The sequence below is a fragment of the Neovison vison genome, chromosome 1, assembly GCF_020171115.1.
Source record: "Neovison vison isolate M4711 chromosome 1, ASM_NN_V1, whole genome shotgun sequence".
NCBI lineage: Eukaryota > Metazoa > Chordata > Mammalia > Carnivora > Mustelidae > Neogale > Neogale vison.
In genome coordinates this window covers 103,150,436-103,165,887 of record NC_058091.1, presented here as the reverse complement: position 1 = coordinate 103,165,887, position 15,452 = coordinate 103,150,436, and the positions used below count along the sequence as shown (strand labels likewise).

The window sequence follows — 15,452 nt, the reverse complement described above, 5'->3', positions numbered from 1 at the left end:
TAATTCAAGAATGAAAACCTTCTAAAATGAATCCTGAGCATAAACCCATGCCCCACAAGCACCTCACTATGGCATCCCAAACTAAACTCATTCTCTTCCCCTCCATCCTACCCCTCTTCTGGCCATCCCCATCTCCACTAGCAAAGTTTCTAACCACTAGATCATCCAGAATGGAGTCAGCCACTCCCACCTGCCCTCTCACTCCTCACATCCAAACAGTTACCAATTCCTTCAGGATTACCTCCTTAGTATCACTTAAATGGCTCCCTTCCTATCCCTGACACTGTTACTGACTTAGCTCAGGCCCTCACCATCCACTCCTTAAATGCCTAATGTAAGGGGCACTTTTCAATCACCTTAATCTCTATGAAGCACCTGACACTGCTAAGCTTCCTAAAACCCTCTTCTCCTGTGTCTTCACTCTTCATTCATCAGCTCTGAGAGCTCCCTCTCTGCATTGTCACTCGGCTCTTCTAAAAGTGACTAACAGTATCGTACCTTACCTTCTGATTTTCCCACAAGGATATCCTAGAACATAAACTCAGAAGACACTGCTATTATTTGTTTCCGTTTATGCCTAGCTTATTTCTTTCTTTCACCAGCACTCAGACGATAAGTAGGCCCGCAATACTTACACCCAGATATTACACCACTAGCTTGGCACAAAATGCCCTTGGTTATCCATTCTTCTCCACCTAACCTAAACTTGTCCTTGTCACTGTTCCTCAATTATAACATTCTCTCTCATGCCTCCAAGCCTCTGTACAGTCCACTTTCTCAGCTTGAAAAAAATTTTACTTTTCTTTTGAGAAATTTCTACTCATCCTTCAAAGTCCAGATTACATTTCAACTTCTCTACGGAGTCTTAATCAGTCTGAGTCACTCCCACCTCTTTCAAGAGTACTACTATTAACCTCTAGTAAAACACTTAAAATACTAAATTACAGTTATTATTTTGGACGTCTGTATCTATGTCCTAGAATACAGCTTCAACGAATATGAGAATTACATTATCCATCTGAAAATCCCCACCCAACCTAGAATATAGTGGCATTCAATAAATATATACTGTACAACAAATAAAATAACAAGCCCTCAATATATACATTTCTTGAATGAATTGAATGAAGGAAATAAATTACCCTCATTCGTTCCCCCAAAGTGTAAGTGAAGTTGTCAAGAACATACAAACTCTAATACAAGTATCACTCACATTTTACTCTATCGATAGCCAAGCTTTCAAATTCGATCAACGATATGCTTTCAGAAGGTGGCTCCAAGTAAAACTGAAGGCTATGAGGGTAGCAAACATTCCTTTGGTCACCTGTCAACCTCAGTCTTTTCCAATTTGCTCGAGAAAACTGCATCTCGTTACCTTGGAAGGAAACATAAAATGGTTAAAATAATGGCAAATAAGAGTGGAAAACAACAAACAAGTGCAAAACATAACTTCACATACATAGGAAAAAACTGAAGGGCATGCATAAAATGTTAACCGCGGTCGTCCCTGGGTAATAGGTCCTTCTGTATACTCGTTTCTACAACACACCTGTAACAATTCTGTCAGGAGTGTGGGGGCGGTGTGTGTAGGGTGACATGCAGGTGGTGGTCAAAACTTCCAAGAACATGAACGGGAGGCTACGCTGCCTGTTCACTATAGGTCTGTGTGCCACCGCCCTCGGACCTCTGCAGCCCCAAGAGTTAAGATGAGAAGTTATACGGGCTGCAATCGTGAATTCGGAGGAAAGCGCGGTAGGTTCTGGGGGACCGGGTCCAGTGACTCTCTTCCCAACTCATGACCCTGGGAAACAGAACACGTCTTTCCAATTCAATCTTTCCGAACTCTGTAAGAAGTATCTACAAGCTCCTTATAAAAATCAGCCCCCTCGATCCTACCGGAGCCCTTCGGCGAAGCTTCTCGCTCCACTCGCCGGCCCCTGCAACTCAGCCCCAACCAATCAATATCTAATACCCCCACCCCACCGTGTCATCCTTCCGCTCCCACCGCTGGTAAAGTGCGCTCCCTTCTTTCCCCACTGGCAAGCTCCACACCACGACCACTGTCCGTCCCAAAGCTGCAGGAGGTCCTCTTACCTGCAACCACACAAAATATTATTTGGAAACACACAAACCCCCGACCCGCACTTTCCTCAGATGGCGGGAGAGTTCATACGGGATCGGAAACGGAAGTGACGGGACCTCAGAGCCCGCCCCCCCCCCGAGCGTCCCGCCCGCCCAGGGCGCGCCCTGCGCACGCTCCAGGACGCGCTCCTGGGTTCTTGGGCGAGTTTAGTTGGCTTTGCCGGCTTAAGATTTTTTAAATACGCTTTTGTGTGTTTCCAAATCATAAACTGCACCTCCTGTGTGTGCCGTCGGTAGCTTTTGATGATTGGAACTGGGGTCCTGAAAGGCTAGCGGCAGAAATGTCCACGCTCTGAAGAGTATGGAGCTTTAACCCAGAGGGCTAGACCGACTCCTCTGAAGCTAGCGGAGGAATGGAGGAGAAATGGGCGTTTAAGGAGCTCCTTTCGCACCCGGCTCACTAATAGGGGCTCTTTTTTCTTGTTTAATCTCTCACCGACCCTATAAGATAGGTTGTATTACCCCCATTTTACAGATGAGAAAATAGAAGCTAAAAAATGAATGGTAGTTTGTCCAACTATGCACAGTACATCTTGTTTTTTCCTAAGGGACGGCAAGCCCCATAAAGACAGACTCTACCTTCAGTTCTCCCCCCTCCCACGCCCCGCAAAATAACGAACTAGAATGCATGAATGCACACACGCAGAAATCGCTCCGGGGCCTACAGAGGTTAGAAGAGATGAGGCTCAGGGAGCAAGTAAGAGCCCATCAGAAGAGGTGGGTCAGAACTACACGAATTCCGACTCGACAGAGCTGTAGGGTTAAGAGCTGGAAATAAGCTTCATCTGTGGCCTCTAGGAGGCGTGCCTTATTAAAGTGGCTGGGGAAAGATCTAGTACAGGTAATCAGCAATTTGAAATGAAATGTTCAAATTTTTAGAAATGCAAAACATATCGAAGCAATACCAAACTTAAAAGCATCGCATCATGAATCAAACCCGCTAGCACTGACTTTGTATCAGGACGTGTTCTAAGTGATTTCCCTATCAAGTCATTGTATTCTCCTAATTTTATGAGATAGGTTATATTATTAACCCATTTTACAGATCAGGAAACCGCAGAACAGGGAAAGAAGTTACTTCAAAGATCACACAAGTGACAGAGCCAGGTTCAAAGGTGAGGGAGAGCGGCGCCTGGGTGGCTCAGTGGTTTAAGCCTCTGCCTTCAGCTCGGGTCATGATCTCAGGGTCCTGGGATCGAGCCCCACATCGGGCTCTCTGCTTAGCAGGGAGCCTGCTTCCCCCTCTCTCTCTGCCTGCCTCTCTGCCTACTTGTGATCTCTCTCTGTCTATTAAAAAAAAAAAAAAAAAGAACAAAGGTGAGGGAGACTGTCTCCAAGCACCAGTGCTAACCAGCATACAATACTAATGCCACGTTATGACAGCAGCGCCTCACTTTCTTTCCTCTCTGTATCAAGCAACAAAATTAACATAACCTGGTATAAAGAAGACACCTGAAAGCATGAGAACTGCCTGAAAAAACCTGGAGCACAGATGATAACATTTACATGAATATTTGTCTGATCTCTAGATAGGGAACAAATGCAAATAAACTGCAAAGAAATCTAAGGATTTGACTATAAAAATGTAAAATTGGGCATCTAAAAAAAATGACAAAATTTTTTGCAGTCATCACACAAGGGGAAAAGTTTACCATAACTAATACCATCAAAATGTAAAGAGCTTTGTAAGTTAATTAGAAAAAATACTGACGCAGATTGAAAAATGGTAAAAGAACAGCAATAAATAACCAATGATAAAATGTGGGGAAAAAATTTATCACTGGCAGCAAAAAAATTTTCCCCTACAAAATTAGCAAAGATATTACATTGAAAATACTCAGTGCTGGGCAAAGTCCAGTACGATGACCTCATACAAGAACTGATTGTGGTGCTACAAATCCGGAGTACAATATAATAATGTGTGTTGTGAGCCCTAAAAGAATTCATACAGTTTGACAAAAAAAGTCACATATATGAATCTGTTCAAAAATGGACACAAAAATTTGTGTTCAAAGAACTTTATTACACCACATGTAGAGTGAACACCCAGAAAAAAGAATAAATAAATGGTAGTATAGTCATACCATGACACATTACACAGTCATTCAGAATACATGTTTTTGAAGAATACTGACTTGGAAAAATGCTCAGGATACTATCAACAGCAGAATACATAAAGCCACATATGCCATATGAGCCCAATTTTGTAAAAACATTACCTAATTGACAACAGTCATTTTTAAATTACCTTTCCTAGTAAATAAAATTTTAGAAAATTTGGAAAATGTCAAATAAAAAATCCACTTATGATGCTGCTATCTGCTTATACTGTCACTCAGGGACAAACACTGCAAACATTTTGTTTTAAGCAATAAAACTTCATGTTTGATGAGAAAGAATGAAAGATGATTTTGACATGCCAATACATTTTTCTGCAATGCTTCTCACTTCCACAAGGAGGCTGCCCTCTGCAACTCTTTCTCCCTCCACTTGTGCACCTAATCCCAAACTCCCCTACTCCTACAATCTGGGCAGATTGTAGCCTTTGCAATCAAAATTTGAGGTGCAAGGCAGCCACTCTGAGCTATATCTGGTTTTTATTTAGATTTTTTAGCTTTGTCCTCAGTCCAGTATTAAATTTGCCCATCTTTAAGGGTCAATACCCATTTTTCTACAATAGTCGATATCTTCTAAATAATTCTTTGGACTATTAAAAAAAAAATTAGTCTACTACAACATAAAACTGCTCTATGTTAGTGGCAACTAAGCCACTGGCAGTGAGACAGACTATAGGGGCATTTTATGGTATTTTTATTTTTTTTAAAGATTTTATTTTATTTTATTTGACAGAGAGAGAGATCACAAGTAGGCAGAGTCAGGCAGAGAGAGAAGGGGAAGCAGACTCCCTGCTGAGCAGAGAGCCCAAAGCAGGGCTCGATCCCAGGACACTGAGATCACGACCTGAGCCAAAGGCAGCGGCTTAATCCACTGAGCCACCCAGGCGCCCCTTATGGTATTTTTTTTTAAAAGATTTTATTTATTTATTTGACAGAGAAAGATTACAAGTAGGCAGAGAGGCAGGCAGAGAGAGAGGAGGAGGAAGCAGGCTCCCTGCTGAGCAGAGAGCCCAATGCAGGACTCGATACCAGGACCCTGAGATCATGACCCGAGCCGAAGGCAGCGGCTCAACCCACTGAGCCACCCAGGTGCCCTTATGGTATTTTTAAAGTTCTGTTTAAATCATTCAAAAACATATGAAGGCTTTCCACAGCGTGGTCCGAAGATTTAATGACTTTATTGTCTACCACTGCCCTTCAGCCTATGCTCTGAAATACCAACTCTTTCCCAAAAGGCCTTGCACTTCCCTGTCCTGTGTCGCTCTTTGTGGTGATGCCTCCACTTCAAAAGCCCTAACCAACTCTCCTGTACGAATTCTACCTATCATTCAAGTAGTCAGCTCCTGCCTTTCTCCATCCTCTAGAGCCTTTGCTTATGCCACCTGGGCTGCTCCTCACTTAAACCACCATGTTCCTTGTAATTCTATATAGTGTAATTCTTCTTCTAGTCATAGCCCTACATTACAGAGGTTCTTAATCTTCTGAGAACATGAACCATTGAATGATCTGATGAACACACTCCTCAGAATACCCTCCCTTGGTCATCACCTCACCATGAAGAGTGTTTTCTGTATTCAGAGGCAACTATAATATACATCTACACATCATAGTGCCAATAAGGCATTTCAGTAACCATATTTGGAAGTCACACAAGCTCTTTTCAATATTTATTTCATCAAAAAGAATTAACACAATGCTCAGCCATGGCAACCAAGATGCCTATAAATTATAGACCTCAACCTCACAATCCGGGGGAGGAAAAACACATATAAACATAAACTTTTACTTCCATTAGACCATAAATATCTCAAAAACAGGAACCAGTAGGTCATTCATCTTTGTAACCCCGGTGTATGGCACTCCAGGGGCCGCCAACAAATATTTACTATACTGAATTAATGTAAAATATGAAAGGTATATTTTTTTAAAAACTGATGGGTTCAGCCTGCCATACAACAGATGGTTTGAATCAAAGGTTTGAATCCAACATATAAAACTTCAAGTCCTCATCTGAAAACTCCATACACATTCTTTCCAAAATGAGTTGACTGCCCACCCTAGCCTATAATAAGCACAGAGTACCATCTCTGACAAAATTTCCATGAATCATCACTACTCACTTGGGTGCCTTTCTGGACATGACCCAGCTAAAGGCGGACTGCCTCATAGGGCATTCACTCTTAGATGACTCCACAGCTCTAAGAGTTCTGTCCTGTAGTATGTCACCTTTACAACTACAATTTTAGTTGCTGTGCTTGCTAAGACAAAGTGAGTGTTCGTTCTTCTCCTTTGCAGGATGTGCTGCCCTAAAATTCAAAGGTGTGGTCCATTTCCACAGGGAGGACTTCATAAACTCTAGGTCTATCCAGCATTGCTTGCCATGGAAAGCAAAGACAGGAGGGATTTCCAACAGGAGAGCCAACCCAGAAAATACCACACAGCCAACACCAATCCCTCCACCCTTTCGTTTTCACTGACTACCTCTGGGACATGGCAAGGAAAAAAACCTAAAGGAGCACTTTGTTCTTTCTCCCTTCAGATTGCTTTTATTCATTTAGCATCAAGAAGTGAGAGAATTAGAAAAAAAGCATATTTGTAAGGGGAAGTACAGGAGGGGAAGATAACCCTTTCACATATCAACCTTATATGATTTGGGTTGTTTTGTTTTGTTTTCCTTAATCCCCTTCTATTTTTATTTTTTATTAATATATAATGTATTATTTGCCCCAGGGGTACAGGTCAGTGAATCATCAAGCTTACACACTTCACAGCACTCACCATAGCACATACCCTCCCAAATGTCCATAACCCAACCACCTTCTCCATACCCTCCTCACCCCAGCAACCCTCAGTTTGTTTTGTGAGATTAAGAGTCTTTTATGTTTTGTCTCCCTCCCGATACCATCTTGCTTCATTTTTTCCTTCCCTACTCCCCAAGTCCCCTACTTTGCCTCTCAAATTCCTCCTATCAGGGAGATCATATGATAATTGCTTTCTCTGATTGACCTATTTCGCTCAGCATAATACCCTCTAGTTCCATCCACATCGTTGCAAATGGCAAGATTTCATTTCTTTTGATGGCTGCAGAGTATTCCATTGCATATATATACCACCTCTTCTTTATCCATTCATCTGTTGACAGAACATCTAGGTTCTTTCCATAGTTTGGCTATTGCAGACATTGCTGCTATGAACATTCAGGCGAGCATGCCCCTTCAGATCATTACATCCATATCCTTAGGGTAAACACCCAGTAGTGTGATCGCTGGGTTGTAGGGTAGCTCTATTTTCAACTTTTTGAGGAACCTCCATGCTGTTTTCCAGAGTGGTTGTACCAGCTTGCATTCCCACCAACGGTGTAGGAAGGTTCTCCTTTCTCTGAAACCTTGCCAACATCTGTCGTTTCCTGACTTGTTAATTTCAGCCATTCTGACTGGTGTGAAGTGGTATCTCATTGTGGTTTTGATTTGTATTTCCCTGATGCTGAGTAATATGGAGCACTTTTTCATGTGTCTGTTGGCCATCTGCATGTCTTCTTTGCAAAAATGTCTGCTCATGTCTTCTGCCCATTTCTTGATTAGATTATTTTTCTTTGGGTGTTGATTTTGATAAGTTCTTTATAGATTTTGGATACTAGCCCTTTATCTGATATGTCACTTGCAAATATCTTCTCCCATTCTTTCAGTTGTCTTTTAGTTTTGTTGACTGTTTCCAACCTTATATGATTTGTTTTAGAAATACTAATTCAGTACATACTGAGTGCCAGGCAATGTCTTCTGTGTTAGGGACACAAAAGTGATGAAACAGCCAAAATCCCTGCCCTCATAATACTTTTCTTCTAGTGGGAAAGAGAGACAAAAAACAAGAGAAGTATATACATCATTATTTAATACATTTATACATTTAATAATGATATATGTACTTGCTAAGCAGAAAGAAAAAAGCACAATAAGAGGATATAAAGTTTTTAGAGGAGGCTCTGGAATTTTAGAAAGGGTATCCAGGAAAGACTAGCTATGGACATGACCATGAAGCAGAGACCAGAAGAAAATTAGGGATTTAGTTACATGCATCTTTAGGAGAATAGAAATTCAGGAAGATGGTAAGGTCTATAATAGTTCCTTTGTATTTAAAACAATGTGAAATTGGGCCAGGAATAGACAGATCAACCAAAGAAACAGAAAAGAGAAGCAGAAATGGACCCACACCTATGAAGAAACTTGGTATACAAACATCTACTGTATAGCCTGATGCAGAGAAAATGGACAGCTCTAAATGGTGCTGGGGCAAACAGCTATCTATATGGGAGAAAATGTGTTTCCTACCTCCCACTATAAACAAAACCCAATTCCAGATGGTTCAATGACTTACATGTGGAAGGCAAAATTTTAAGAATTTAGCACAAATATAAGGATGGTCTTAATATAGCGAAGACTTTCTTAAACAAGACATTACGAAAAAGCACAGCTTTTTCACAGCACAGAACACCACTCTGGAGATGAATGGTGGTGATGATTGTACAACAATGTGAATATATTTAATGCCACTCAACTCTACACTAAAAAATGGTTAAAATGGTAAGCTTTACATTATGTCTATTTAACACAATTTTTTAAAAAAGTACACGCCTAGGAGCACCTGCGTGGCTCAGTGGGTTAAAGCCTCTGCCTTTGGCTCATGTCATGGTCTCAGGGTCCTGGGATTGAGCCCTCATCAGGCTCTCTGCTCAGCAGGGAGCCTTCCCCCGCCCCCGCCTCTCTGCCTACTTGTGATCTCTGTCTGTCAAATGAATAAATAAAATCTTTTTTAAAAAAATTAAGAATTTGTTAAAAACACATAAAAATATATTTTTTAAATCACTGTCAAATTGGGAAAAGAAACTTATAAAATATAATTAACCTAGGATTAGTGTCAGAATAGAATCAATCAAAAAAAGAATGCCAGGACCCTGGGATCATGACCTGAGCCAAAGGCAGGGGGTTTAACCCACTGAGCCACCCAGGCACCCCCAATTCTGTCTTTCAATTAGTCTCTTTTGAGCATACCATCTGTCTCTCAATGAATATAATTCAGCCTTTATATAAAAGCTTAAAAAATAAAGAAATAAAACGTTGTTCAGGGATATGTACTGAAGGTGGAAAATTATCAACAAAGCAAGACAGTGTGGCATCTGGCTGGCTCAGTCAGAAGAGCTTGAGACTCTTGATCTCAGGGTCATAAGTTGGAGCCCCACATTGGGTATAGACATTACTTTTCTTTATTTTTTTTTAGAGATTACTTAAACACAAAACTTTGAAAAAAGAAAGAAAGAAAGAAAGCAAGCAAACAAGCTAGAGAGTGACCCGTATCAAATTCAAGATAGTGGTTAACTGGGGTGCCTGGGTGACTCAGTCAGTTAGGCATCCAACTCTTTTTTTTTAAAGATTTTATTTATTTATTTGACAGGCAGAGATCACAAGTAGGCAGAGAGGCAGGCAGAGAGAGAGGAAGAAGCAGGCTCCCTGCTGAGCAAAGAGCCCGATGTGGGGGACCCTAGGATCATGACCTAAGCTGAAGGCAGCGGCTTTAACCCACTGAGCCACGCAGGCGCCCCAGCATCTAACTCTTGATTTCAGCTCAGGTCATGATCTCAGGGTCCTAAGATCAAGCCCTGTGTCTGGCTCACACTCAGTGAGGAGTCTGCTTGAAATTTTCTCCCTCTTCTTCTGCCTCTCCCCCAAAATTGCTCATGCACTCTCCCTAATAAATCTTAAAAAGAAAAAGATAGTGGTTAACTAAGAGTGGGAAAGAGGAGGATGCACTGCTTGGGTATAAGGGGCTTTGAAGGTTCTGGTCCTATTCGAGTGCTTATGCTCTATCAGGGGTACATGTATATTCCTTTAGTCTTCTACTTTAAGCAATACATATATGTACAGGGGCAATTTTAAAAGAAAAGGAATAAACACAGCAGGGAGAGAGCCTAAGAAATATGGAAAGTAAAATCTTCCCACACATAGTGTCCCATTGGGAAATGTTTGCAATTGTTTTACTTCTATTTCTTCCCCCCCTCCACCCAGCATCTCATCCTCACTTCCTATCCTTCCAAGACTCTTAGACCTTCTCTTCTCTCACCCTGTTGGACCCGAGACAGATCTGACATTGTGACAGGAACTGAGATTTCCAAGCATGGACCAATGAAGGCTTGGTGGGAGGTCCTTGCCACCTCCATCCATAGGCCTGGGGCCAGGAGCTCACTCTTGACAACACAGGTTCTCTTGTTTTCCTCATCTATGAACCATGCAGGTGCCAAGGTCCAGGTACTTTTAACTGAGAGCCACCACCGCCTAAATTCTCACCCTCACTTGCCAGTGTCATCTACTCCTTGCTGTAATAAGCTGGTAGCAGGGATTGCCTGAGCCTCCCCTGAAGTTTGTCCTGCCTAGGGCTTTTCACCACCCAGATATTTCGAGGTTGAATGTACTAACCTGGCCCTCCCTCTGGGGTAGCATAGTAGGAGTTCAGCACAACATCCTGAATGCCGGTCTGGGGCTGAAGACGGAGACATGGGAGGGATAGGAACTATGTGGGATTTAATCCAATACCTCTGCTTTGAGTTTATCCTTACGGCGAGCGTTGTTGAGAGGTGAATGAGGGATGCAAAATGTATTTCATGAAAACATCCAGTAAAACTGTTCGCTCTTGGTGCTATTTATAAATATAGAAGACTAATAATGAATACCAGAAAAAAAATCTGACCTTGGTTGAGCCATATGGAAATAATTTCGGAAACTAGCATTTATGAGCTCTACTTATCATTTATAGGTAACCCTATGTACCATAACTTTAGGCACTTCATTGCTCTGTGTCAGATTAATTTTTGGCAGAATTTATTTTATTACAGTGTTAATTATCTATGCCAGCTCAGGGTATCTGAAGACTCTAAGAAATACCCATTTCTGGGCACGTGGGTGGCTCAGTCAGTTAAGCATTCAACTCCTGGTTTTGGCTCAGGTCAGGATCTCAAGGTGGTCAGATTGAGTCCTGCCTTGGGCTCCACACTCAGCACAGAGTCCACTTGAGATTCTGTCTCTCCCTCTCCCTCTGCCTGGCCACGTCATGCGTTCTTCCTCTCTCTTGAAATAAATAAATCTTAAAAAAAAAAATAGGGGGAAATATATCTTTTAAGTAAGCACACAACCCAATTTGGTACCTCACAACTTAGTAGAATGTCTCTATTGTTCTTTCCCTAACTTTTTAAATAAAGATTTTATTTGACAGACAGAGATCACAACAAAGCAGAAAGGCGGGGGGGGGTGGGCGGCAGGGAGCAGGCTCCCTGCCAAGCAGAGAGCCCAATGCAGGGCTCGATCCCAGGACCCTGAGATCATGACTTCAGTCGAAGGCAGAGGCTTAACCTACTGAGCCACCCAGGCGCCCCTCCCTACTTCAATTAAGTGGACTGGAATCCGCTGTGCTAGACCCATCCACCTAGAATTACCTTATTTGTGTTCAAAGGAATTTAAAGAATGGGAACATAAGAATCCAAGTCACCAAAAACTCCTCAAATACAATTTAGCCTTATGCTCTATAATTAATAGCATTTTCCAATACACTGTCCATAGAACCTGCTAAAGTAAACTGGTGATCTCAGCAACATTGGTTTTTCTTTGCATTCAAACCACTCTGAATATTTAAACTTTTACTGAGACTAGTTATAAAACCATGAGCTCCTTGACACCAGGCCGACTATCTTGTTAGGTTTTGTACTCCTGCCTCTGCCACCGTTCCTGGCACGGACGGCTGTCCCATAGCTGTCTGCTGAACTGAACTGAACTCTTCTGTATTTATCCCTAATTCCAGATGGGCCCTCATACGCTCGATGATGTAATCCTTCACAGAAGATGTGTTTTTACTCCAGATTTTGGCTTTCCCGTTGAAATTCCTGATGAAAATATTTTCTCTCAGTTGGCTGAGTTTTGGAAACTGAAGTAGGTGTAAATATGATCCTGCTGGGATGCCAAGATTTAGTTCCAACTTGACTGACTGGTAATCCCGTCTAAAAGTTAACATTCTCTGCTAGATAATGACTTTAACATTTCAGAAAAATGGAAATAACTAAGTAAAAAAATAAATCTTTGACTCATCTGAACACTTGAGGATAAATGTTCAGGGTTATCCAAAGTAAAGAGAGGGAACGGGGCCTTCCTAGCACCTGTGGAATCACATCATCCCCATGTCCTTCTCTTTGAACAATAAAACACAATCTGTCGGTCAAGGTCCCATGTGGTTAAAAATATCATCCATCTAGAAGGAACATGATCTTTCCCTATGAGGTTAAATGTTTTAGGGTCAGTGGCCCAGAAGCAATGTACTATGTACTTGGGACTCTACCCTACACAGGCTTCACACCTGCCACTCTCTTTCCAGGCCTCTCCATCCCGAGGCCCCAGGCAGTGGGCTCGAAAATCACATATCCAGGGGCGCCTGGGTGGCTCAGTTGGTTGGACGACTGCCTTCGGCTCAGGTCATGATCCTGAAATCTCGGGATCGAGTCCCGCATCAGGCTCCCAGCTCCATGGGGAGTCTGCTTCTCCCTCTGACCTTCTCCTCACTCATGCTCTCTCTCACTGTCTCTCTCTCAAATAAATAAAATCTTTAAAAAAAAAAAAAAAGAAAGAAAGAAAGAAAGAAAATCACATATCCAGCCTCTTTCCCAAGGACTTCTTTGCACCCAGTTCAACACCCACTGCTCCTCCCCTAACCCTCACAAAGACCCAGCCACACAGGCAACTCTTAGAACCAAGTCAGTTTTCCGCAGAGTACATTTTTTAAGAAATTAGGGTGTTTTGTGCTTTTTCCAGTGGAGCGATAGGCGCAGGTGTTTTCCTGAAAACTCTGTGTAATGACCTTAACTGTGGGAATCTTCTGTTTGCTATGAAGGGTTAATCCAAACATTTTTAATATTATAAAAAATATTAACTCCAGGGGCACCTGGGTGGCTTAGTGGGTTAAGCCTCTGCCTTTGGCTCAGGTCATGATCTCAGGGTCCTGGGATCGAGCCCCGCATCTGGCTTTCTGCTCAGCAGGGAGCTTCTTTCCCCCTCTCTCTCTGCCTTTCTGCCTACTTGTGATCTATCTCTGTGTGTGTCAAATAAATAAATAAAATCTTTAAAAAATATATTAATTCCAAACTTTTCCAACTCTATTTGTTTCCTAATAAAAATGGCATTTGTGGACACATAATAGTTTTCAAAGCAATTTTACTTATATGCTCTAAACCAGGATTTCTCAAATCAGTTAAATCTCTGGGGTTCCTTCTTTCAACTATGATTTCCATTTTTCCTTCTATTCTCTATAAGTTTAAAAGTTTTAAAAAGAGCGTATCCTGGATCATCTGGAAGACTATATGTTATTTCCAAAGTGAGCTAGATGACTTCGGTGCCTACCACTGCACATGACAGAATCATACTGGTGTCACAGGGTTGTCTGAAATGACACAGTTTGCCTTGCCGTGTATTGGTCAACATGTCTAGTTCCTCCGAGATTATTAACAGCTTCTAAAGTCAAAATGTCAATCATCATCCTGCACCACTATTGTTCTTAACTTGGATTTTCCCAACAGTTATACAGAGAAAACTAGCTTCTATCTTTCAGTCACAATTTGCATAATTTTCAAATGCAAGACATTCTTAAGAATAAGCCTTAGGTTTCTTAAAATATTTAATAGTCAAGACTTGATTTGCTTTTGTGAAAACAAACCAGTGTAGAAAATAAAGTACCACGGGAAATACAATAGAGGTGAACTTAAACATGAAAAGCATTCATTGGAGCCAAATAAGATAAATGATGCTTCGGTTCAGTAAACAAAGATTTTATAGTAGTTGGAATAGAGATTTGTGGTAGTACAGTTGTGTTTTCACAGGGCTTACAACTAAAAAAAGATTTAGTGGCTCCAAAGAACCTGCTCAGCCCATCCCTCCAGTTCTCACTTGAAACTGTAAGTAGAAATATTGCTCTGATCCTGCCTTTGTATGTACGAACTTTTAACAGAGTATAAACAGTATATATAAAAGTAAATATACAATGAAGGATTTTCAGTGAATGGTATTTTCAAACTTTTCTCTCTTGCATTTTGTAGGGAATAATTAACTTTGTTTTTAAAGAGTTTATTTATTTATTTGACAGACAGAGATCACAAGTAGATAGAGAGGCAGGCAGAGAGAGAGAGAGAGGGAAGCAGGCTCCCTGCTGAGCAGAAAGCCCGATGCGGGACTCGATCCCAGGACCCTGAGATCATGACCTGAGCCAAAGGCATCAGCTTAACCCACTGAGCCACCAGGCGCCCGGGGAATAATTAACTTGATTGCTCCTCCAATTGTAGTGGTTAAAAACAGAATATTTTTTAAATTTTTATTTCTATTACTTTTTTAAGATTCTATTTATTTGACAGAAAGAGAGAAAGAGGGAGAGAGCACAAGCAGGAGCAGAAGAAGACGATGAAGCAGGTCCCCCATTGAGCGGGGAGCCAGATGCGGGGCTTGATCCCAGGATCCCTGGCATCACGACCTGAGCACAAGGCAGACCAACTGAGCCATCCGGGTGTCCCCAATGTCCTCACTTTTTTTTAAATAAAGAAATAAATAACCATCTATGGCAATGACAATGATTCGGATGATGATTCACCAGGCTCAAAATAAAAAATATCAAGTAAAACAGTGACAAAATATTTGCGTTATTAACCTTAACATGTGCTTTTTAATTTCAGCAAAAGGTCATCCAGCAAAAAATATTGTCAATTGGAATTATACTGGCCTTACAATTTTGAGTTTAATATGTAAATACCCTTAGATTTTATATGGGTGTCTAAGCTACACACATATAAAAATTATCACAATTACAATGACATCAAAATGATCTACATCAACTCTGGGATCCTTGATAATTTTCTTCCTCTTTTTTTTTTTAAAGATTTTATTTATTTATTTGTCAGAGAGAGAGCGAGCACAGGCAGACAGAGAGGCAGGCAGAGGCAGAGGGAGAAGCAGGCTCCCCGCCGAGCAAGGAGCCCGATGCAGGACTCGATCCCAGGACGCCGGGACCATGACCCGAGCTGAAGGCAGCTGCTTAACCAACTGAGCCACCCAGGCGTCCCAATTTTCTTTCTCTTAAAGACTTCTTTGGGTTACTCGAATTTAAGAAATACCTATCATGAAA

General features: G+C 41.6%; 1 protein-coding gene across 3 annotated transcripts in view; it reads right to left on the bottom strand.

Annotated features, from left to right (window-relative positions):
- Nucleotides 1–15,452, bottom strand: part of PRIM2 (DNA primase subunit 2) — a 381,685-nt gene that overhangs the window by 318,395 nt on the left and 47,838 nt on the right. The window contains exons 1-2 of one of the 3 annotated variants that reach the window (XM_044253579.1): nucleotides 2,095–2,177; nucleotides 1,214–1,375 (exon numbers count right to left, since the gene is read on the bottom strand). In XM_044253579.1, the coding sequence (XP_044109514.1) occupies nucleotides 1,214–1,367 (154 nt within the window). In that variant the 5' untranslated portion in view covers nucleotides 1,368–1,375; nucleotides 2,095–2,177. Of the gene's footprint in view, nucleotides 1–1,213; nucleotides 1,376–1,896; nucleotides 1,916–2,094; nucleotides 2,178–15,452 lie in introns of those variants that run through there. The other 2 variants (XM_044253588.1, XM_044253598.1) reach the window with 2 other exon arrangements.